The sequence below is a fragment of the Camarhynchus parvulus genome, chromosome 2 (genome assembly GCF_901933205.1).
Source record: "Camarhynchus parvulus chromosome 2, STF_HiC, whole genome shotgun sequence".
Taxonomy (NCBI): Eukaryota; Metazoa; Chordata; class Aves; order Passeriformes; family Thraupidae; genus Camarhynchus; species Camarhynchus parvulus.
In genome coordinates, this window is record NC_044572.1 from 20,363,702 (window position 1) to 20,386,968 (window position 23,267).

Below are 23,267 nucleotides of genomic sequence, written 5' to 3' on the forward strand. Positions count from 1 at the left end.
GAGACCAGAAGGTAGTGTCCAGCTGTAGGGGAACAGCACTGACAGCGAGAGATCTCATCTAAGTGAAAGACACACAGGCACACAGAAGATGGTGACTTTTAAACACCAGGCAAGGTGCACTATGTTTTCAGGTGACTGGATGTTACTGTTCATAGGAATTACGAGTGATTATTTATTTGTTCTTCATGGTTTGCCAGAATAATATGTAGCATGAAATGCTGTGCAACAAACAAATCTGCAGTTCAAAACAATGTATTAATTTTTGTGGCAGTGGTGGTAGCAGAAGAGGGCTAAGAAGATCTAAAAAGGGATGAAACAAAGGATCCATTTATTTTCTCTTTCCTGGCCTCCTGAGACATGGATGAGATAGCTGATGACTCAGCAGCAAAGGTGAAACAGTGCCAAGGTACTGCTCCTGGTCTTGGCCAGGAGCAGATGTCTCCAAGGAGAAGGAGGGAAGCATTTTTCCTCCCCAGGCTCTGCACTCTGCCAGGGAGCCTGGCTGATAAAGCAGGGGCTACTAGGCAGCACAAGAAACCCCTTTTGGATCAACCCCTTTCGGATCACACAGGCCATGTTAAAAATTAGTGATTGTTATGATATTTACTTTGCCTACTGTGTAGAGAAAGATATGGAAAAGAAAGGATAAGGCTAGAGAGAAGTGAGTTTTTTTCAAGTCACGTAAAATTTAAGATTTTACTAAAAAGAGAGATTTAGTGAATGAAGAATTATAACAAGAAACAAGCACAGCTGGAAAAATAGAACAAGGAAATCACCTTAAATGCAACATAATTGAAAAGCACAGACCAGTAAAAATTAAATGAGACATATATTCCTTATTTTTAATATTTGTAGATTTTGCATTGTTACTTTTCAAGATTTTTTCAATATTTCTTTTTAATGTCAAGATTGAAGTTCTATATTTGGGTAAAAATAATAATTACCTGATTGAATGCACTGAGTCACAGACTGAGCCCAGCTCATTTCATTGGCATTGAAGTTATAGCAGTGGCTTCGGAAAGGAATCCAAGATATGTGATCAGATTCAGGACATTGTCCAATATCCTGGGGGGGATCAGAAGGAACTACATCTAGAAGAAATGAGATATTATGAATGCTTTCATTCAGTAAGGATCGCAGTTCTTCATACATGAAATCAAACATTAAAACCACCTTTTCTTAAAAGTGTTTAAAGTTTTCTTTGGCACACAGCGCTAGAATTATCAGTGTCTAAGTCAAGAGTGATAATGAGGATCAGGACTGGTCAGCTGCAAGAGGATGACTCAGTGTGAATCTGTGCTCTTCTCTGTTACTAACTAAACCAAACTTGGACTCTTTCAAGGATACTTGAGTGTTCAAGAATTTTGGTTCTAATTTGTTTTGTTATAATCTAGTTTGTTTTGTCATATAAATAAAAGAAGCATTAAAAAACATAACAACCACCCCTAGAAAACTCCCAAACTCTCAAAAAGTTCAAATAAGTTTTATTTAAAATGAAATATCATATAATAGAATCTTCCCATTTAATATTTTCCTCAAGATAACAATCCAAATTTCTGAACATTGTTATACCTGACAAAGCATAGAGTAATCTGAGGCTCATTGATTATTTATGTAGTAACCTCTCATTTTCCTACAAGCAATGACATTATGAAAAGAAAAGGCAACATTGTCACTTAGCACTTGTGGTTTTAAAACAAAAGTTGCAAATTAACAGCTATGAAGTTCAAAGCATGGCCCAGAAAAGAAAATAAAAAACAACCAACCAGTTAAAAAACCCATAAAATACCCAACCCAACCCAAAACAAAAACAAAACAAAAACAAACCCAAAAATCCCCAAATGAACTCTGAGTTTCCATTAAGTGTGTGTTGCTACAGCTAACAGATGTTATTCTAATACAAACGAGAAAGGAAAAAACCCAGTCCCATCCTGAGGTTTGCCTGTAGCTTTACTGTGTAGTATTCCTCCCATACAAACCCTGTGAAGTATGAACTTCTTTTGGGGCAAATAACAGACCCTTTTTTATCAGATACAACTCTTCTCCTGTATCCAGTATTTGGAATCCAAGAGCAATGAAGTAACAAGCAGTGTAGGAATTATGTGTTTATATTGAAGAAACAAAATTCATTTTATACTCAGTGGAATTCACTGATTACTGACCTTCCCATAAAACTTCTGCCAGCAAAACACTTTACATTCTAGACTCAATGTGAGATGCCTGATGTTCTCACAATCTCTTTGATCTGTCTGCCTGCCCCCATGGTAGCTATCACTCCAGTCCAGTAAAATGGCAAGACCTTGGCTGGTGAATGCCAACTCCATCAAAATAACACATTTTCATGCATAATAAATGTATTGACCATACATACCCAGCCTTATTATTCTTGATATATACTTAGAAATTTGTAATTCAGGCAAAGCAGATAAAGCAAGTTTTCTGCCATAAAACCAAAAGCCATTGCTTACCCTCAGATTTTTTGCAGATAGAAAGATGTTTCTCATTACAATGTGCTGTTTTCCATCTCCCAGAGAGTGCTAGATAGACACAGGCTGTTCTCTGTTTTGGTTCTCCATAGTCCCACTTAGAAAAACTTACTTTCCTTTTATTGGTCCACCTATAATATCCATAATTCTGAAATTGAAACAGACATCTGACATAACTTTTGTAAACTCTTATCTGCTGTTTCACCTATATGCAGTCATACAGAAGCACATTTTCAAAGTGATAGAGGCAGCTCAGTTTGTGTATCTGTGCTAGTACTGTTAAAATACTGGTTGAATCAGGACTCAGCAACACAAAAACCAGACCCAGCAGGATGGCTCCTCTGCTGGAACAGCCCATGGAAGTGTTTCAAAGGCTAGATAATGCTCCCTGGGGACTCAGTCCCTTGTCAGACTATGTTGTAAGATGGAATCACCATCCCAGAAGAGTCAGATCTCCAGGAAAAGCAGGAAAACCATGAAGAAGCAGGAAGCCCAAGAACAGGAAACCAGTGGAAAGCTCAGGTGGAAGTGGGTCTCAGAGTTGGCTATCAGACAAGGATTCTAAGCTCCAGCAGTTTTGAGGAGAAACATTGAGGAATAAACTGCAGCCATCACTATGAGGAACCAGAAAAAATTATTACTTTGCGAGAAGCAAAAGAGAAATATGTCAAGTAGGAATTCTTGAGTCTTTGTTTAGTCTTTCTTCCTCCTCCCCTTTTTTCTTTTCCATGAAGAATCAGAAGAATTACAAGGAAAAGTGAAAAGACACAGACAATATGTTGCTGCCATTAAAAAGAGGGGGATAAGATGTGATCTCACTGCAGTGTCTAGCTGTGTCAAGAGAGATGCCAGGTGCACAAAGTCATACTGAGCTTGGCATCATCAGGGCAAGGTCACTCACTGCCTGGGGAAAAGGAGGAACCACAAAGCTTGACTCTGCAAGATCAAGGTTTATAAGTACCAGGGGACAGTCTGGTGATTCAAGCTTGATCAAAATGGGATTTTAGCTGCTTTCTAAATCATATTACTGTGACTAAAACCAACCAACTTTCATATCAAGTGCACTTAAACTATTATTTTGGTTTGGGTAGAGATGCCCTGTGGACTTTCGCAAGTGGAAGGCTTTATTTTAAGGTTGGTGACTACCCTGTGGGCATTTTTTCTGGTGGAGGCAGAGATGACACTGTTAGAATAGTGGAAATATATATTGTTCAGCAACAAGTTCATTTTATCAGACAATTTTTTCAGCCTTCTGAGGGGTTTTATCAGAGTGTTGCTGCATCATATAACTGGAAAATGCTATTTTTACACAATATTTATTATAACTATCCCTAGGGATACTGAATTTCAGACATGTTTTGCAGTGTTACATATCAGTGTGGAATCCCAATTAGTAAAAACAATGAATAGTTAAGATGACTATTACTGATGAAAAGGTTATTTTTATTATCAGGGATGTTTAGTCAGATCAAAGAACAATGAAATAGAAACATGGTAATTAAGTGCATTTAACCACTGCATATTCAGTGCAGAAGCTGAAGCTCAATTTGTCACTCAGTCACAGAGCTAATAAGAATGATTGTCACTTGAGTGTTGCCGTAAAAGTGGTGGACCTGGATCTTGGTATTCACTACTTCTGGTGCAGTATAGCTTTTACTGATTTTAACCTTTGGGACCCAGCAGGTATAACAAAGAGTGTGTGTTCAAAGGTGTGTGGTTTGGCTATGAACCCTTCTGAACCAAAACATATTGGAAAAGCTACAGCTGCCAATGATCATGAGGCACTAGTCCTACTGACCATCTTGCAGTCCTTGGGCAGGGGTCACCTCTCCTAAAAACAGCCATCTGAAAGTTTACCAAATGTTTTTACCTAAGTTTCCAAGATTCACACAGAACTAGTAAAGAGAGTCCATTACCACCAAAGGTTCTCATCCTTCTCCATTGCCTAAAATGGAGTTCAACGATTTAAGATCAATGAAGTCAAAAGATATGAGACTGTCCACCATTCCTAGGTTTCTAAATCTGTTCATGCTATAAATCTTCTACTAATAGTAGCAGCATTTAACTTTATCAACTATTAATTTTTTAATCTTACCACATTGCTGTTGAGCCCAATCCATAAGGGCTCTCCATACTGTACTGCCTGCAGCAGTAAGAATATATTACTGTAATAATCAAAAATGCTGGCAAGCTCTGAAGATTTCTCCTTGCATGCTTTTCTTGCTTCTTCCCAATTCATTTTAGAAGGAATGATTAAATAGCTGCTATTGCCATAATGGACAAAATCGAAATCTGGAGCACTTGTGGGGTGAAACAGTTCAGGCTCTGTAGGAAAGAGGTACAAATTTGAAAGGCAGAGGAGAATACAGTGAAAATTTACAAGCTGCTGGATAGCAGTATTACTTTTGAGTAACAGATGAATATAATGTGGCAGCACAAGCATCAAGTAACAGCATTTCTTACATAAAACCAAAGAGATTTATTTTAATGGCAATTTGGAATTATTTTAAACTACGGTATAAAAACACATTCAATTAGAGAGAGGCAGAGCATGAGCTGTGTGTATCTATAGACACAGGCTGTCCAGATGAAATTATGTCAGTACTGGTTCCACCATGATCCTCCTCCCAAAGATCTCCACGTCCCCCCACCGCAGTGCAGGTGAAGTTTTTTCCATGCATGAGCACAGGACAAGATCTTCACACCACTTCAGTCTCAAAATAATTTCTTTCTAAGGAAATTTTATGACCATGCTGCTACATCTTTCCCTCGTAGGATGAAGGGAAAAAGGAAACTCTATTTGTACTTATAATTATATATGCAGAAGTAGAAGGCAAGGGCCTAAAGGTAATGATGGGGCAGAAGAAAAGACATAAACTTTGTGTTCAGTCATTGTTGAGGACGCCCTGGCAATTGTTTTTGCTGGTGCCATCCTGATGCAGCTTTCTGCACTTGCATGGGACAGAGCTGTGAATCATCTGACCCAGCTGTGGCTTCTTCCTCTATTTTGCCTTGCTGCTCAGCAGTTCCCTGTTTTTGTTCCTGCAGACTCTGTGCTCCGGATGTGCCTCCCACCCTAAGGCCCCATGAAGAAAACTGGAACTTTTGCCCTTCTGAGTATTGCTGTTCTTGTGATATGAAGGCCTTGCTAGAGACTGATGAGCAAACCAATCAGTTTAATTGGCCCCGGTTGACCCCCAGCTGGAGGTGACTGAGGGATTTGTCTTTTTGTATTGTATTTGCAAAATTGCATTCAGCCACCTGTCTCTATGATAGTTGGGTAATGCACAGATGGCCACACATTTCTTTAGTAGACAAAACAGGCATTTTGAAGGCAGAGACCTTCTAGGAACCTGGTTTGGGCATTTTTCTTATGATTAAGAAGGTGAATCCCGTCTTCAAGTTGTCTGCATGCCAGGCACCTGATTTAAGTGTGGATGTCTGCAGGGTAGGCAAAGTCAGCTTCTCTGAGTTGTAATGGTTGCATTGTTCCATAAATGTTTTGCAACAAAAGAAAAAAAAAAAAAGTGAAAAATAAAACTTACCGCTGTCCATCTGGCAAATATAACTTTTATTATGCTGGCAGTCAGTATTTTCCCATAATCCTGCATCATCTACAGACCTTCTTGTCATTGCAATACAATCAGTCTGGGGGAAAAATTGAAAAACAGAATTGTTGCTGAAAAAATGAAAAATTTCCAGCAAAATAATGGAAATAGGTGTGAGGAGAAAAAATTAGTAGCTTTCTTTTCTAGTTTTCTGGTTCTTTTCATGTACTGCTTGTTGGAAATTAAATGTATTCTATTATATATCCTAAGCAAATGTACTTTCATTGGCAGATTGCTGCAAGAACTTTTGTCCATTAATTAAAATTCCTTGGAATGTATTGCAGCTATTTTTACTATGGAGTTAATCGTAATCTGTACTGAATTAGTTGGAGTTTCATTTGGAATTGCATCATACAAGGAAAAACAATAAACCAGAATAAAAAAGCACAACTAGCACTGAATATTTTTACTAAAATATAATAATTATAAAAAGTGTAATTAATTCTAGCAGTAAAGATTCCTTTTCTGCATTTCTAGACTTTGACAAAGGAGAGTAAGCCTAGATACTAGACAAGCCTATGAATTTCTGATTAAGGCTTAAAAAATTTGATCTTTGAAATTTCAGTTCACTTCTGCTTTAAGCTAATAAAGATCAGATCTTTGTTGAGACAGAAGTCAGGCTGGTATACTCAAACATTATGTCATGTATGTTATGCATTTTCTGATTTATTTCTGTTTACCTCTATTGTAATATACTTCCAGTCAACCACCATGAAATTATCTCTGAATGGGAATCCTGGGGCCCAATTTGAATAGTCAAAAATGCTTCCATCTGTCCAGAGGTATGTATTCTCACTGTTAATGTCATTCAGCCCAATCCATGTTTCACTGGCAACATCCTTTAGATGGAAAGTGAGGAAAGCTGATAGAAAATAGATTTTAAAAATAAAATAAAAAGTACCTGAGGAGTTTCCTTTTTTTCAAATTCCATGTAAATCAAATTATGAATAAAACAACAAGCATTCATCTTCTAAATCTATTGGAAATATCAACCTCAGTATTATTAGGCTATGAGTGAATGGTAAAATAAAAAAATTACAATGGGGAATCAAACTGAAGCAGTTTGATTGCAGGGAAAAAAAGAGGGGGGGAAAAAGGAAAACATTTTTTCATAAAAATTATTCAGGCTTCTTGGAAATATTATAGAAATCACAGCCAGAAGTGACTTCAAAAGGATTGTCTTTCCCAAGGTAGCATTAACTGCAGCTATGTAATTTCTGATGGATGTCTGTTTAATGTTAAACTTGAATATCTGTGAGCATTTCATGACTATAAACTACTACAATTTATCCCATCTTCCAAGACCATGGGCAATAGATTATTCTATTCCTTCCACAGATGACATTTGCCAAAACTTGAGAAGTGTCATAATATCTCACTCCAGTCTTCCCTCTGGATCAAACACCTCCAGAACTTTCTTCACAGGTTATTTGGGTCTAGAGGTATGTTCAGCCTCATCATTAGATGGTGAAATATGTGGCTTCATACATAGTGTTGTAAGGCTCAGGTGTCATACCTTGCACTTGGTTATTGTGTATAGAGGCCAAATTTCCCCCTAATTCTCTACAAACACTTCTTGCTGAGTGCCAAGTTAGTTTCTCTTCTTCTCTGGGTCCAAATATTTTATAACACTGTGGAGAGAATAAAGGATTAGACAGACTTTCAGGTGTCAAAGAATTTTAAGAACATTGATTTGGATTAATTCTGTGCCAGTCCCTGCATGCAAAGAGCTGCAGATGGGGGATCTGCTGGAGCACAAATACTGTCAGCCAGTAGGAAGGAGACCCAGCCAATCCCAGTGCACAGCACTTACAATTGTGTGGAGTCACTGCTGGGAAAGAGCAGAAAACCACCAAAAGCTTTTGAGGAATTAAATTACTGAAAAGTAGAATTTTTGAGAGACTGGAACTATTTCCTGATTGTGAACCTAATTTGGAGCACGCAGTAATTTCTCAGGTCAAGTTTTTTCAATTATATACCACAGATGGAGTGCTAAAACCTCACATGAGTGGAACAGTGTCAGGAAGAAGTGCCCTTCTGAATGGGTGTTTTCCCTGAATACCAGTGTAAAATATTTTTGTCTATCTTCTGAGGGACAGAAAACATGGCTCCTCCCTCTTCATGCCCTTTTTTTTTTTTTTTTGAATGCATAAAAACTTTTCCTATTGATTGCATTGTGGAATTGACTTTTGGTTTTCCTCTGTTTGTTTTTTGGGTTTTTTTAAAAGTTCATATGTTCAGGTTTTTTTGCTTAACTTAGCAGAAAGCAATGCTTGCTTGTCTTTTATATTTGATTTGACATTCATTGCTTTTTGTGTTACTCAGCATAGGATGAGTTGCTGTGATGGCCAATTACTTATGAAAAGTGTGACCTTTCATTTTTTCATCTTTGTTACTCAAAGCAGGGTTACATTTACAGATAAGGATAATGGATCAGGATTTCAATGCAGTAAAAATGCCTAAAATAAGCAGAAGTATCTAGAAACTAGAAAAGTAGCTATAGCTAAAGGCACATGGTCATTTACAAAAATTATAATTTCAAACATTCAAATCACCTCTTTTTTAATATTTAGTTACAAATTTGTCAACCTGAAAATGCAGTGCACTGCTAACTAGCATACTTCTTAGCAAATTGGTGTTTACAGAGAGGGAATTTATTTCATGAGACAAAAGGGATAGTTGTTTTCTTCACCTAGAACAAATTTGCTAAATATGTCTGATATTTATTTCTGTACCTTATTTTTAAACAAAAGCCAAGTTTCAGGACATCCTCCCAGAGGTGGAAGTACAGGAGGAGCAAATCCTGAGTAAGTTGAATTTTGCCTTTCACAGATAAAGGCCTTTTGCACAGCACAACTTATGTCTTTCCATAAGCCTGGAAAAAATGGAATACAGATAATTGTTTAAAGATTGGGGAATAGAGAGAAACTCTTGTGTAACCATTACAGCAGTCAGGCTCAGATGGCATTCATAAAGCACAAATGAAACATCTTTACCCAAATACACTACTCCTTCCTCTGCAATATGTTTCTTTTCTAAGTGATGACACAGTTTCAAACTTGAATGTTTTATGAAAAAACGTCAGTATTGTTGAACTACCTCTGTGGGGTAGTCTCAAATTTAAGTGTGTACCAAACATTTTGGATTTTGATGCTAAATTTTACCCAAATATTTCTTGTTGCTATTTTACTCACCAAAATCTTCTGACATTATCACACAGTTTTCATCATTGTTTGCAAAATTGGGTTCATTTGGAGCCCAGGCAACAAAATTCACTGGGCTGTCATCCAGCCATCTGGAAGAAACAAGGGGACAGTGGCTGCCAGCAGACATCTCAGCAGTCAGTAACCCACAAGGTCTGTTTGGGCACAGGGCTAAGCAAGGTATTAGCAGTGACCAGAGGGCAAAAACTCTAAACTCTACATATCCTGGGGAGGACATAGCCACAGCCCCACTGCTGCCTCTCATCTGTTTAGTACTACCACGTTCAAGGCACAGATGGACATCCTTCACATCCCAGGAAGGTGTCCTCCTGAAAGTCTTCTACAAACGGATTGTTAAAACAAGTTTCCTACCAGAAATTTCAGAAAGCTGTTGGAGTAGATGCTACTTATGCTTCTTGCTTCCAGCTCACATAACTTCAACTACATGGGAATAATTTGATTTAACTCTTACATATATATTTTATCAAAACTTCCCAGGCTTTCTCTGTAGCCATTGGAGATCTGGTCAGGGTGAATCTCACCCTTAGGCTGATGTCAAGAGTGGGTCAGGTAAATAACATCCTTAATCCTCACTACTTATGCAGGGTTGAAGTTCTTGCAATGTAAAGCATTAAGTGAGCTGAATCTTAGCCATGAATTTTTATTGGGTTCACAATCCCAAGTTTGGAAGGAAAAGGCATTTCTCTGCTTAAATACAGAAGAATGCAACACTTTGGATCTGAGATATCTCCTTAAAACTATCCAGAAGTCAATTGTGCAACACTTTTTAACTTGTAAGATGAAAGCACACAGAAATGCTCCCTGAAGATGAAATTACCGTCATTTGTTGTCCGTTACCAGTTTTTCTTTACTCACCTGAATCTCTGATCAAAGCTGACAACTAAGCCAATGAAAAATGATTTTCCTCTGTGTTTTGTGTAAATCTAAAATAGAAATAATTAATAGTTAAGCACTAAATTGCTCCTCCATGTCAAGTAAAAATCTGAAAGGCAATTACTCATACCTCTGATTTATTTTTCCTTTTTTTTTTTGAACCTCACATAAGCATATGGTAGGTTCAGACTTAGGTTTCAAGCAGGCAACAGAGATATGTGGAACATCCTGGAGTGAGAAACCCACTGACAGGAAAGCAATTATCATTGTGCTGAACACTACATATATTAGAAAAGATAAGCAACCTGAACTATCCTTTGCTGCACCTTTAATATTTGCATGCCTCTTTAATATTTGCATTTTCCTCTACCTATTAAAAACAATAGTAATTTTACAGGTCCTGAACTAATATATTGCTCTATAAATAAGTAATGTAGGACAATAACTCAGGAATCCAGTCTTGCTGAATATTTAGTATGTTCCCTGTATTTTATCACCTGCTGTGCTTCAAACTTCAACTATATATAATTAATAGGCTTCCTGCTTACATAGTGCCACAGAAATCGTCTTTTGCTTTCTCTCTCAATGACAACAAGATCAGCAAAGTTCTTCTGACAAATTCTCCGTGCTTCTTCCATATGGACATGTTCTTTGCTGAAATAGTACTGCTTATTTTCATATATAATCCATCCATCACTGGTGAGCTGATAGTCTGAAAGATAAAGAGTCATATATAATGCTTTCCTATCTAGTCTGTACAAAGTCTGAAAACTATAGAGTAATCTTTGTGAAAGAGGAAAAGAACCTACCAAGCTTGTAGTTTGCTTCAGGCTTTATCAATGTACCTGTAAAATAGAAGATTTTCACAAGCAACATCCCAAATTAAAAAAAAAAAGAAAATCAGAGACGTTTGCTTTACGTAGTTTCATATGCTTTGTAGAATAGATGGGAAAAAACCCAAACCCACCAAGCAAATTATGAATCAGATAATGCATTTTCAAGAATTTAGAGCACATTCTGCCATATTAAAGTAAGTGTATAATTTAGAAATATTTAGCTAGTGAAAAATATGTACAGTAATGTATATCATTATATCATATATTACAGTAATGTATATCATATATTACAGTAATATATATCCAAAAGCATTGTGTCAAAAAAATCCATGTTTCACAGTAGACTTTGTGGTAGATTAAATAAGAATTACTTTGAAAATTTGTTTTAGCATTTTCACTTGATACTCTATGATTACTTTTTTTTTACTATTATTGGGATTAGAGCCAAACAAAATATTCCAATATAGTAAATTCTAAAGCTTACTGAGATGGTAATAGACTATCCACAAGTATTGAAAATGTAATGCTGGTTTATTGCTAATGTCAGATGTAACTTCCAGTGTGTCAATGGATTCTTCCTTTCCTGAGGACTTGGCTTTTAGTAGGACAGTCTGTTTTTAAGAATCCTGGAGAGCCAACAGATATCAAACTCAAGTATCTGATTACAAATTGAACCAGGAGGAAGCAAATTAGCTGTATTCCCAGAGCCAGCTATAGCCTCTCAAAGGAAACTCTGCTTTCGTGTGAATGCCTGTTATTTTGTACCTCTGGACTACTGACTCTCACATTTCTTCTGTGGTTTGATGGACAGAAACACATTATTATAGAAATGACAGAAACAGTTTGATGAGAAATAAACAACAACAAAAAACAAAAATCAAGCAAAATTATTTTGGGATCATTTAAACACTTTCTTCTTAAGTATTTAGAGAACAATAGAACTAAAATTATCTCAATTATTTGAACCCATGCTAGAAAGAGATAAAACTAGAGATGAAGTGATAGGGTCACTTAACTTCCTGCACCCAAGGACAAGAGAAATGGTTCAATTCATTCTGCCTGCTTTATGTGTTGCCTTCACTGCAACTAGTTTTAAAATGAGCAATTCCAGTGTCTTTCTTCCTTTCAATTTGTTTAAATCCATAAAATTTGCTTTTTAAGCTTGCGTTTATTGCTCCAATTAAATGGGGAAGTAATAATACCTTTTTTTGTTTCACAAATCCAATTAAGTAAATGTTCACAGTGCAAGTCATTCCAGCGCATTTGGGGTGATCTATTAAACATAACGCAATGTTCAAGTTCTTTGTAGTTGTTGGGTTCATCTTCCTCCCAGTTCTCATAAATTACCTGTGTTGGAAATACATACCAATTACTGTGTGATTTGAGCTGAATAGAAGTAATTGAGATTGCCATCGTGACACAATTTCAGTATCTCATCATCTCAAGTACCTTTTTGTCCTGAGTTGAGTATATGATGATTTTATCCCCAAATTGTCTCATTTGTTTATGCTGAATAATAATAAGTTTCACACCTTTAAGACTTGTTGCAGAGAGTGGAGGAGAGGGAGAAGAAGCGTGCAGTTTTTTTCAGACACTGCACTCACTCCCCCGCATTCCTCTCCTAGACTGTGTTTTCTGTGGATGAACAGACAGCGAGACAGAGATCTCCTTTGCATTTAGTTAGTTTTAGCTGGCTGAAGCAAAGAAGTTCCCTGGACTGTGTTTTTTTCCCTTTTCTTTGGACCTCTTGGAACCTGCTCTGGACTGAACACCCAGGGGAGCACCGGCAGCTCACACCTGTGGCCACCTGGCCAAGCCGGGCCTGGCCTGCGACAATTCCAGCACCAGAGGGACTGATCAGAGACTGAGTGAGCCGGGCTGCAACCCAGGGACGGGGGGTTTCTCAGTTTGTCATCTCTTTTAGAGCAGCAAGGAGTTTTATTGTTTAATATTGTTTAAGTTCTATTGTTTAATAAACAGGTTTTTCCACTTTTCTCCAAAGAAGTATTTTCTCCCGGACCAGCTGGGGGGAGGGGCCGATTGAATTTACTTTCCTACCAGAGCTCCTTTAGAGACTCTCTCCCAAATTTGCTCTAAACCAGGACACTTTTTTATGGGAGCTGTAGGAGCTCAAACAGACCTGAGAGAGCTGTGAAGGTCATGCTGGTCAGGTTACTTTCCCCATCACCCCCGAAGAAGGTGAAGGGACTACATGGTATAGAAAACCATGTATTTGATAAAACAAAAACTGATGGACAGAGGGAGTTACATCTATCTTGCTTTGTGAAAGTTGGCAGCTGGGCTTCTCTGTAGTGCCGCACAGCAGTGCCCATTTTGGGAGGCTATGAAGGTCTAAGGGCACAGACTGTCAAAGGTGGGATATAACATGGTCCCAGGGGTGAAACACAGGCAATGCTGTGTTAAGACAGTGCACTGCAGCTACTCTGTCTATATTCTATTTTCTAAAAGACAGAAAGTCAATTAATATCCAGCAAATAGATACTCACAGGGGAGCCATCAATCCAGGAAAATCCTTCATCAGGATTTAAGAGAAACAAACCGATCCAGAAAGCCTGAGTGTTCAGTCCTTTGTCCCTAAAATAATTCATACAATATAGATATACAAGCATAGAAAGAGAGGCTGGAATATAAATCCTGAAAAGCACAGAAATATCCTGCTTTCTGTCACACCTGAACTGGGTTCTGTGGCCCAAAGCCAAGCTCACGCCCTGCACTCTGTCAGGGAGGTGATAGTGCTCTGTGTTGGGCTAAGACTTCTCATATTTAACAATAAGTGGAAGTGATGTGGCCCAGAGCCAGCTTAAGTTCCCATCCCTGTGCATGTAGCACAGATCTTGGTTGTAGTATGAGGTCAAAGACCGAGACTTTAGCAAAAGTAAAACATAAATAGATGTTTATTTAACTACTAAGAATAGTGAGGATTGATTTTCAACTGTTTTCATTTGCTTCTTAGCTCTTCCTAAGTAGTCTAGTTAATATTTCCTGCTCCTTATCTTGTCATGCCTATGGACCAAATAAAATTACTATTTCAATCACTGCATAACAGAAAGATTTCCTTCCACAAATATTTTATACTCTAAAGCAGAGACTTAACAGACAAATAAAACCACATTCAGGTGATCACAATACTGAAATATATGTAAAATTAAGGGTAAGATCACAAAAACTTCTGAAAAGGAAAGTTTTAAATCTGTTTCAGAAAGTAAACCTCAATTTTCCACTATGTGAAACAGTTTTGGTTTTTGTATCATTGACCTGTCTTGACATTATGGAATACAATCAGAATATTGGTCTAATTTGAGGGGAAAATAATGTCACAGTTTATACATCATGAGCAAGACATAGCATCTACAATGTTACCCAAGCTTAATTAAAATGAATTACTCTTTGATTTCAAGATTCTTCAGTTTATAGTCAGAAAAAATATCACGTTAAGTCCTTGAATTTTGGTTTACATTACACAATAACTAAAGGGATTTTTTGAATGAGTTGGTTAAAGAATTGCAGACAGTTACAAAATGCCAGTTAGAGCTGAGTATTCTATTTTCTCCCTTTAGGAAGAGGGACTAACATGTAAGAAATTGATAAGATCTGGAAAACAGCCTTTCTAAAACCTTTGATAAAAATTACCAAAATATTAAGCCTCTTTGAAATACCCAAGATTTTTTTTAAAAAGCAATGTTACAGGATGCTAAAATCTTATATCAATATAATTTAAATTTCATTGGTTTTATTCACTCATTTGTTCAGCTCTGGATATGTTTTATATGTTTTAAGTAATTTTTATTTAACATAGCAGGGACATGAAAAAGAATCCTTATGCAAGTACTCACGAAGCTAATTGCCATAATAAAATTTGATCTTCTCTTGTATTGATTGTGACCAGATTTCCACCAATTTCTCTACAGAATTCTTCTGCTTCAAACCAAGACTTCTTTTGGTTTCCCTCTCTCACAAAAAACTATTGAGAACAAAAAGTAAAAATAAATTAGTAAATTGGTGAAGCTTATAAAATATGTGTAATTAAAATTGGCATAATTTTAGCATGTCTTTATTCTTGAGTGAGACAACATGACACCTGTCCAAGCCTCTAATATTAAACATTAAAAATGTGAAGTGTAAATATTTTTTCTTAGCATCATCTATTTTAAAATAAGGCAAATAGTATAGGCATCTGAGGAGAACAAAAAGTATCAGAATGTACAAAAGAGAAAAAAACTAATCTGTAAGTTAATTGGAACTTTGTCCACTGAAACTTTAAAAAAAATAGAAATACTTAACCATGGTGTTTTGCAGTAGAAAGCAGAAGATTTTTGAGAAGAGGAAGAGAAAGGGTAAGTCAGTGAGTTGGACTGGAAAAGATAAAATGGATACAGAAAGTTGTTGTGGACCCCAGCTGAGGAAGAGGTTTTCATATTGAGGTGAAAGCATACAAATACAAAATACACTTTCTGCCATGAGGAACATACATTCTTGGACTAAGGATATGTTTAACAGGACTAAGTGCTTGACATTTTATAGAAATGCTAATTAGCAATTTGGTAAATGGCAGAAACAATTTAATCATAATTACGTGTGACATAGAAGCTCAGACCCTTGTAAACACAGGAATAAAATCAGCTCTGGTCTCCCAACAGTCAGAGACTCTCAGGAAAGAAAGTGAGAGCAGACTTATATAGAGACATGGAAGAGCAATGCTGCATATTTGTTTACTTGGTCTGTATTGCCTTTTCTTTTTCCTTTGCAAAAAGGAGAGCGTTTTAAGGAATTTTTAGCTAAATCAAGAGAGTGCTAAAAAGTTTTACTTGTTGTAATGGGTCACCAACTAAACCCAGATCCAAAAGTATTGCCACAAGTATCACATGCTGTGTGGGAAAAGGGCGCCAGAGGGGCACATTATCTCTCAGAAACTGCCAGCTCTTGAGATGTAATAAATACCATGTTTTTCTGAAGTTCCAAACACCTGGAAGCAAATAAACTAGGTGAGGTTCTCACCTGGCATTTAGATAAAAGAAAGCATATTTCTAGCACTCTGTTAATCATTTTCTGTTGTTGACTTTCATTACATTTGATGGATCTTTTTCCCCATGTTTCTTCGCTTTGAATACCAAAGAGAAGATCGTTCCCAAATAATGCCCCAGCATCCTGGTGACCAGGGCACTGTCCTCTGGTCTGGGCCATGCTGGGGCTCCCAGAGAAGTGGGCACACACTTACTTTGAGGCATGAGTCTGCCCGCGAGGCTCTGTCCCAGCCTTCGGCACACGCAGCTGCAGGGACCTGGCCTGGAGGAGCAGGAGGTGGCACTCCTGCTGCCCGCTGTTTGCAAAGATAATTTGATGTCTTCTCACAGCTAACGACATCCCATAATCCAGCTGCAATTCCAGTCCCCATGACAACACAGCCTTGCTCTTTCCCTTTGTGATGTGGAAAAGAAATTAGTAAAACCAAAGATTTAATTGTTGTCTAAGGAATGAGACCTTTGTTTTTATTAATTGAAAATTATGAAAAGAAAGATGCAGATTATGATATGAAAAATATCCTGGATATAAAACTATTTTTAATATCAGCTGTCAGAGGCCAGATATGGGCCAATGAGTCCCACAGACACAGTTCTACCAAAACCAGAGATCTGCAGCTTCAGAAAACAAATCTTCCTTATCTTGCCAGCCCAGGGGAAATCACAGGGGAAATGGCCCTTGATTAAATTTACATACGTAATAGATGACCTGACAAGTACTTTGGAGTTCTCAGTATCCTGATAACTCAATTTCAAGAAGGGTGATGTCAAGCACAGCAAGTTTGCTTTAAGGCAGAACTAGCTGTGTGAAGGCAAGAGCTCACAGGTAGCTGCTAAGCTGTATTGCTGAAATGCCAAAGTGCTTCATGTTCACTGCTCATTTCTCACATATGCACATTGTGGGTCAAAAATCTGTCCAGAATAATTTTTCTAAAGCTGATGAGTTGTTGTTAATAGATGTTAAAAATGGCAAAAATAATTATACCATGGACCTTGTTAGCTCCTATACAGTATTGCCTTCAGCCTACCCTACCAAAATCTGTCTCTGCACACCTTGGCAGGAGGTTGACTTACACCAACACCTGTAGCTCAGCTGTGACAGTGCTGGGTGTGCTGGTGTCAGGCACAGTGACACAGTGATGGTGCTGGCCATCAACAGCCACAGGCACAAAACACAGTGCCCACTCTAATTTCTAACCAGGGGAATGGGTGCACAAACCTGTGTGAGCTGCAGCTGCACTCCTGTGGCAGGGCTGAGCCCATGCAGGGCTTACCTGGCATGGCTGTGTTCCAGTGTGTGAAATGAGCAGTTTCTCCATTGGTCCACCTGAAACTCCCTTGCTCTTCTGTGTCAGAGAGACCAATCCAGAAATATTCTTCAGACCTCAGCCCCGTCAGACTAATCAGAAAGGTTTGCTCGTTTCTGCAGTGGGAAACAGTGTCCATTCACAGCCTATTAGTGTGCAATATTCATCTAAGTCATACAGAGGAGTGTTAACATGACCCCAAAACAGAAGCTCCTCAGTGAAGTCCAAGCAAAACCATGGCAGCCTTTAAACTGCAGTCAAAAGAATTTAATGAGGGACAACTTTCTCCTTACACCTGAATGCATCTGAAAAATCACAAATTGCTGCTCCCATAGGCTTCTCATTGTATTCTACTCTTTTCACTGTCTTTCCAAGCTCTGAGGTGCCTCAAACAGACCACCTAGACAGGACCAAGCTGTCAGCTTTGCTACCCATCACCTCTGAAGGCAGTCCTGTTACTCAGGGGACATATAGCCTCTGAAGCCTGAGAGGGATGTAGGTAGATTAGAGATGATACATTCTGGCTATGGGAGAGGGCAGGTTCAAGGGAAGATTTCCTACATTTGTTCAAAATTTGCCTTAGAAGGTAGATTAGGAAAATATTTTTATTAAAGCTTTCCTATCATAATGAGAAACCACCTACCAATAAGTAGATGAAAAATGTAATACCTACTTTCCAACAGAAAAAATCCCAGCAAACAAAAAAATCCCAAAGAACCCAACAAAACAACAAAACAAAACAAAACAAAACAAAACTAAAAAAAACCCAAAACAAAACAAAAAAAACCAACAAAAATACCCCCACCAAAGCCAGAAGTTGCTTTAATTATTAATTGAAAGATAAGAGGAAACTGTTTAACTCAAGAAGCCCTGAAATTTGAAAGTTGTAGCCATGCAACATTGAGATGTTTGGCTTGGGTTTATTTTTCCTGCATGGATGATCCTTGCATGCCTTGCAACAATAATATTTTTTGAAAATGCTGACAAAACACTTTGATGGGATCAAAAAATGGAAAATTCTTGGAAGTTTCTCCATTAAAAGCATTGATTTTTAAAGAAGTTATTTTCCCACCTGCTTTCCACCGTAGCTAGATAAGCTTTGCTCTGTTCACATGTCTTATTTGCTTCTGAGAATGTCAAAAGTGCAGAACCCACCAAGTAACAGTGAAAATCATATCTTTTCCAGCCCTGTGACAAACATAAGATTTTTAATGTGCAGTGGAAAAATACTTCAATGTAGAAATTTCTCTGCTCTTATGTGTGTAAATATTAAATGCTCAAATTGTTGCAGCTGACTTTAAAACTAAGATGAGACTGGGCTGATCTGTTAGTAAACAAAAGCTTTTTCTTTGATGTTGTTCACTCCTACAGGAGGCCTTTTTGTTTAAGTGATGACATTAAGATCTCAGTTTTAATCTCATTTTTGCATACATGACTTCTCAAAGAAAATTGTGATTATGCTATTTGCTGTGGCTTTCCAGGGCTCTGTAAAGTTGAGATTATGCAAACTGAATCTATAAGGAGCCTGTGATTTATTCAGGGGGACCTGCAGCTTCAGCTTTCCAGAGCTGCACAATCAGACATAATGAAATACCAAAATATTGCAATACAGAAATGTATTCACATACAAGCACAGTCCCCAAGAGCTGTCCCTGTCACTCCCAAGTACAAGGAGTGAGGAGATTTTCTGAGCCAAGAGGAATCCAGGAGTGCTTGTTTTCAGGGAGAGCAGAAAGGAGGAATATCAGTAAAACAAGCCCACTTCTTCCTGCTCTTACAGAGATCTCTGCTGACCAAAACAGACACAATGCTTTTCTGAATCACAGGGCAGCTCATCTGGGGATGGAGAGCAAGGCAGTATTCACTTACATGTACATCAATCTCAACTTTCTTGAAAATTTTCAGAACAGAAATGAAAAATGCACATCTATTATTAAACTGCTAGCAGGAAAGGACCAGGTTGCCTCAACAGTAGATTTTCTATAAGATACAAAGACAGTATCCGAAAGAAGCAAGAACAAGTAAATTAATTCCTGTACATTTTTTCAAAGATTACTATTTATGAGAGAGCATTTACTTTCTGGCAGCCTAGGTCCTCGATTGTCTCTTTTTCAGAGGATTGTGATGAAGGCTTCTTTTTACAGATGTAACCAAGTTGCTTATTACAAGCATCAGTTGCCCAGTATCCATCCTAGAATAGCAGGGAGAAGGAAAAAATGTCAAGAAAGGGCATAAATAAGCACAGCTAGTGGTTTTTCTCTTTCTTCACAAGGCCAGCTAGAGATTTATTTTAAAAAGTATACACACCTGTAAGTACTAGTTTAAGATTCATTTAATGCTGTTTTCAGGTGAAAGAAGGAAATTAACATTTTGAAGTCTCAACATTACTTCTTATCATAACTTTTAAATGAAAGGGTTTGTAAAGATCCATCTGTGCTGATAGGATCTGCTTTTGGAGCAAGATTATTTCACTACAATGCTGGAAAAAAGATTAATTAAACTGAACTAATGCACATCTGCTAGGGTTGCAGTAAATCTAACTATTTTATCCATCAAAGAATCTGAATATGGCTGATTACTTTAAAAAAATATAGTCTATTTAAGAAGAGCTTTCCCCTCATCCCCTCATAAAAGCTGATTTAGGATCAATTCTTTTGGTGCCTAATACTGACAAACATTAACATTATTCTATGACATAAAAGTTCTCTCAATAACAGTATGCTTTTAATACCAGCATTTTAAATTTTTTTCTTTCAAAATCCATGACACTTTTTGTGTGCACATACATGTGCATGCACATACAGGTAAATGTATCAAACAATCGTGTTGCAAGAAAATGAAGTTTGTGAGTCAAGCAGTCAGAAATACTATAGAATTTTACATTCTTTTTTTTGCAGGTAGATGACAGCTGGAGAAACATGTCCTAGTGCCAGGTCTCTGTGTCTCAATGCCATGTCCCAGTGACATGACACTAAGGGACAAAATTGTCTATCTGATTGGAATATGAGGTATGTGAATAGCACCTATGGTACTCACATAGGGTATAAACTAGTTCATCCCTATTCCTCTCCCAGAGCTTAAACTTTTTCTTTGCTGAAACCAAGGGAAAGAATTTAATGTAAAATTTCTGGATCAGAACTTTCACCAGACAAGGAATTTCAGAAGGGGTTACTAGGAAAACACTTCCTCTTCTTCTGATGTCTCCTGACCTCTGAACTTGTCTTCTGGTTGATATCGAATTTTGGAGCAAAACTATTTCAAGATAACATAAGGAATGACCCCTGCATAAGCAGATAAGTGATTTTGGGTGGGTGCAGTCAGTAATTTGCAGTGCTGTGAGAGGAGTGCACGCTGTACCTGCCCCTTCATAGCGGCGCAGTGCTCCGCACCGCTGGTGTAGGTGGGATGCCGGCGCTGCCATTTGGTGAACGTCACAGGCGTCCCGTCGCTCCACTCGAAGTAGAAGTGAGTCTTCAGGTCATTCAGACCCAGCCACAGCTCTTCTGTTGGTTCTGAAGTATGAAAAGAAATAGGTTTGGTTATTTTCCATTGTGCAGTGAATGCTTCCACATGCAGAACAATCAGGGAGTGATAAATTTGGCATGTGGTATGCAAGAGGTGGTCTTTGTGCTTTTATAAAAATGCTGTTTCCTCTCAGATCTCTATAAGAGATACATTGTGGAAAAAACATCAGATTCCATTCAGAAATGCTGATTTTAATGAGCATAAGGCTCTTTATAGGTGACAGGAGATTTTTGCAAGCTTTGTGTGAACATCAAAATAGTTCTGAGCATGAAGACATTGAATGGCTGGACGTTAGAGCACTTGTTGGCCCATCAGGTATTGGCCCATCAGGTGTGTTCACCAAGGCCAGCATCCGCAGTGTCAGGACTGGTTACTACAGATCCAAGGAGTATCAGAAGTAAAAAGATATTTTTTTCTTAGAAGGACATATAGCAAGAGGTTAGCATCAGCAAGAGGTTTGAATCTCAGCAAAAGCTTATCTTCTAGGCTTGTAGCTCAGTTCTAAAGCCTTGTACATGGAATATAGGTGCCAAAAGTGCAATCATTAGAGATCTTTATGTGTCTCTGGAAAGAACATCTTTTTTTTTTTGTTTTCTTCTTCTCCTCCTTTATAATGTTTTACAACATGGTATATTTCTTGATAAACATAGATATAGTTCTGTATTTATGCAACAGCAACAGCATAAAAGAGCATGGTAAGTTGGATTCAGTCTTTCACTTGTGACATTTCAGAGAAATATTAAACTTTAATATGAAGTTCAGCTTTTATGTCACAGATGGAGCAAATGCAATACAGGCTTACATATATACTCACTGTAACCAAGCTGTGACACTAGAAAGCTGTATTCAGCAATGTTGTGGATGCTTGCCAAATCTCCATCTTGCTTTTTACATGAAGACAGAGCATCTTCCCATGTTTTGGGGTCCCGGTGAATGCTGTAGCAGTGACCTGCATATGGCCACCAGCCATCCATGCACTGAACAGGCCTCAATTCCCCTAAAATCAGAACACAATTTTTCAGAACAAGAGGAAAATAGAGGACACTAGGATGAGATCTCTTGAGTACGCTTTACAAAAATGGAACCATATGAATAAACATAAAGCTGTAGTTGGCAATGCAAAATACATTCAAATTAAAAGCAAATATCGTTAAGGCACAGGATGCTAAATATGTAAATACAATGAATTCTCCTTAAACAGAGAACCACTTAAAAATGCCCACATTGTTTCAGAAATGCAATTTGAAATAATGATCTGTGAGAAAAGAGAGAACAAAGCGGACATCAGCCTCTCCTCTCTTTGTCCCCCAGAGCCACTCAGTCTTGTGCCGACTGTGGGGACTCACTTTGGCTCTGCCTGCTGGTCTGTGGTTTCTCACAAACAAACTTATTTTCAGGTATGGAAAAGCGTGAAGCAGTTCTTTGACAACTGCAGGTCAGTAAACCTTGTAAATTAGTGGGGACTTTGCATATCCTCTCAGTGGCATATTTATAACTTAAATTCTTAAAAACTTACCTTGGTCTTACTTTAAAAATAGAATCCTGTGTTTCATTTTAATGTTAATACTGGAATAAAGATTCTCTGAATTTATTTGTCTACTTTCTTTAGCATAACCCATTCTTTAAAAGTAGATTTACAACATTCCCAGGTGATAGTCTCCAGTGGACCCTCGCACATGGGCCATGCTCACAGCCGTGCTGGTGCATTGGGGGAGCCCACAGATGCAACAAGGTCTGTGTCAGTGTTGTTGCTGCTCCTGCTCTGCTCATAGGAAACCAAAGCACTGCAAAATGCAGATATCAGACAGAGGAGGACTTTTTCACAAATATAAAAGTAACCACAGGTATTCATTTGGAGCAAAGGAGAATAATATTTCTACCATATTTATGCAAATTTGTCTTTTGGCTCTGGTTACCATGACAGAGCATCTACAATCTGTCTTGCAAGAATGAAAGACAGAGTGATGGAACAAAATAATAATATTCTCCTATGAATGTTTAATACACAAAGGGAGAAAAAAGGCAGAATATAAAAGTCTGTGTGTTGTGTATAGCTGTGTTTTTTGAAGGTTTCTAGCATCTTTGTTGTAAAAATAATGTTGCGTACAAGTTTCTCTTTCTAGAAGTCATAAAAAACTTTCTTTGTATTTGACTAACCTACCTTTGGGCATAATATCAGGCTTTGAACTGAAGGATCCTTTTTTACAAATGTAGCCTAGTCTCTGGTTGCATGCCTGGTTTTCCCATTTACCATTCTTTCTGGGATTCAACAGTCCACAGATTTTCCCAGGGAGCAGGAAGGGACTTCCTTTAAGTAAAAGAGAAAATAGAATATCACAGCAAGAAATTAATAAAAATATTAACAAAAA

At 37.8% G+C, this 23,267-nt stretch overlaps 1 protein-coding gene across 1 annotated transcript in view; it reads right to left on the reverse strand.

Annotated features, from left to right (window-relative positions):
• LOC115917501 (macrophage mannose receptor 1-like) overlaps positions 1-23,267 on the reverse strand; it is a 31,716-nt gene that overhangs the window by 3,688 nt on the left and 4,761 nt on the right. Inside the window, 21 exon segments of the mRNA XM_030971587.1 lie at positions 945-1,091; positions 2,469-2,634; positions 4,582-4,811; positions 6,032-6,134; positions 6,775-6,956; positions 7,611-7,725; positions 8,830-8,969; positions 9,289-9,389; positions 10,174-10,241; positions 10,740-10,903; positions 11,001-11,036; positions 12,230-12,374; positions 13,535-13,622; positions 14,882-15,009; positions 16,264-16,463; positions 17,341-17,489; positions 18,446-18,561; positions 19,451-19,564; positions 20,731-20,885; positions 21,713-21,895; positions 23,060-23,206. Of these exon segments, the coding sequence (XP_030827447.1) occupies positions 945-1,091; positions 2,469-2,634; positions 4,582-4,811; positions 6,032-6,134; positions 6,775-6,956; positions 7,611-7,725; positions 8,830-8,969; positions 9,289-9,389; positions 10,174-10,241; positions 10,740-10,903; positions 11,001-11,036; positions 12,230-12,374; positions 13,535-13,622; positions 14,882-15,009; positions 16,264-16,463; positions 17,341-17,489; positions 18,446-18,561; positions 19,451-19,564; positions 20,731-20,885; positions 21,713-21,895; positions 23,060-23,206 (2,877 nt within the window).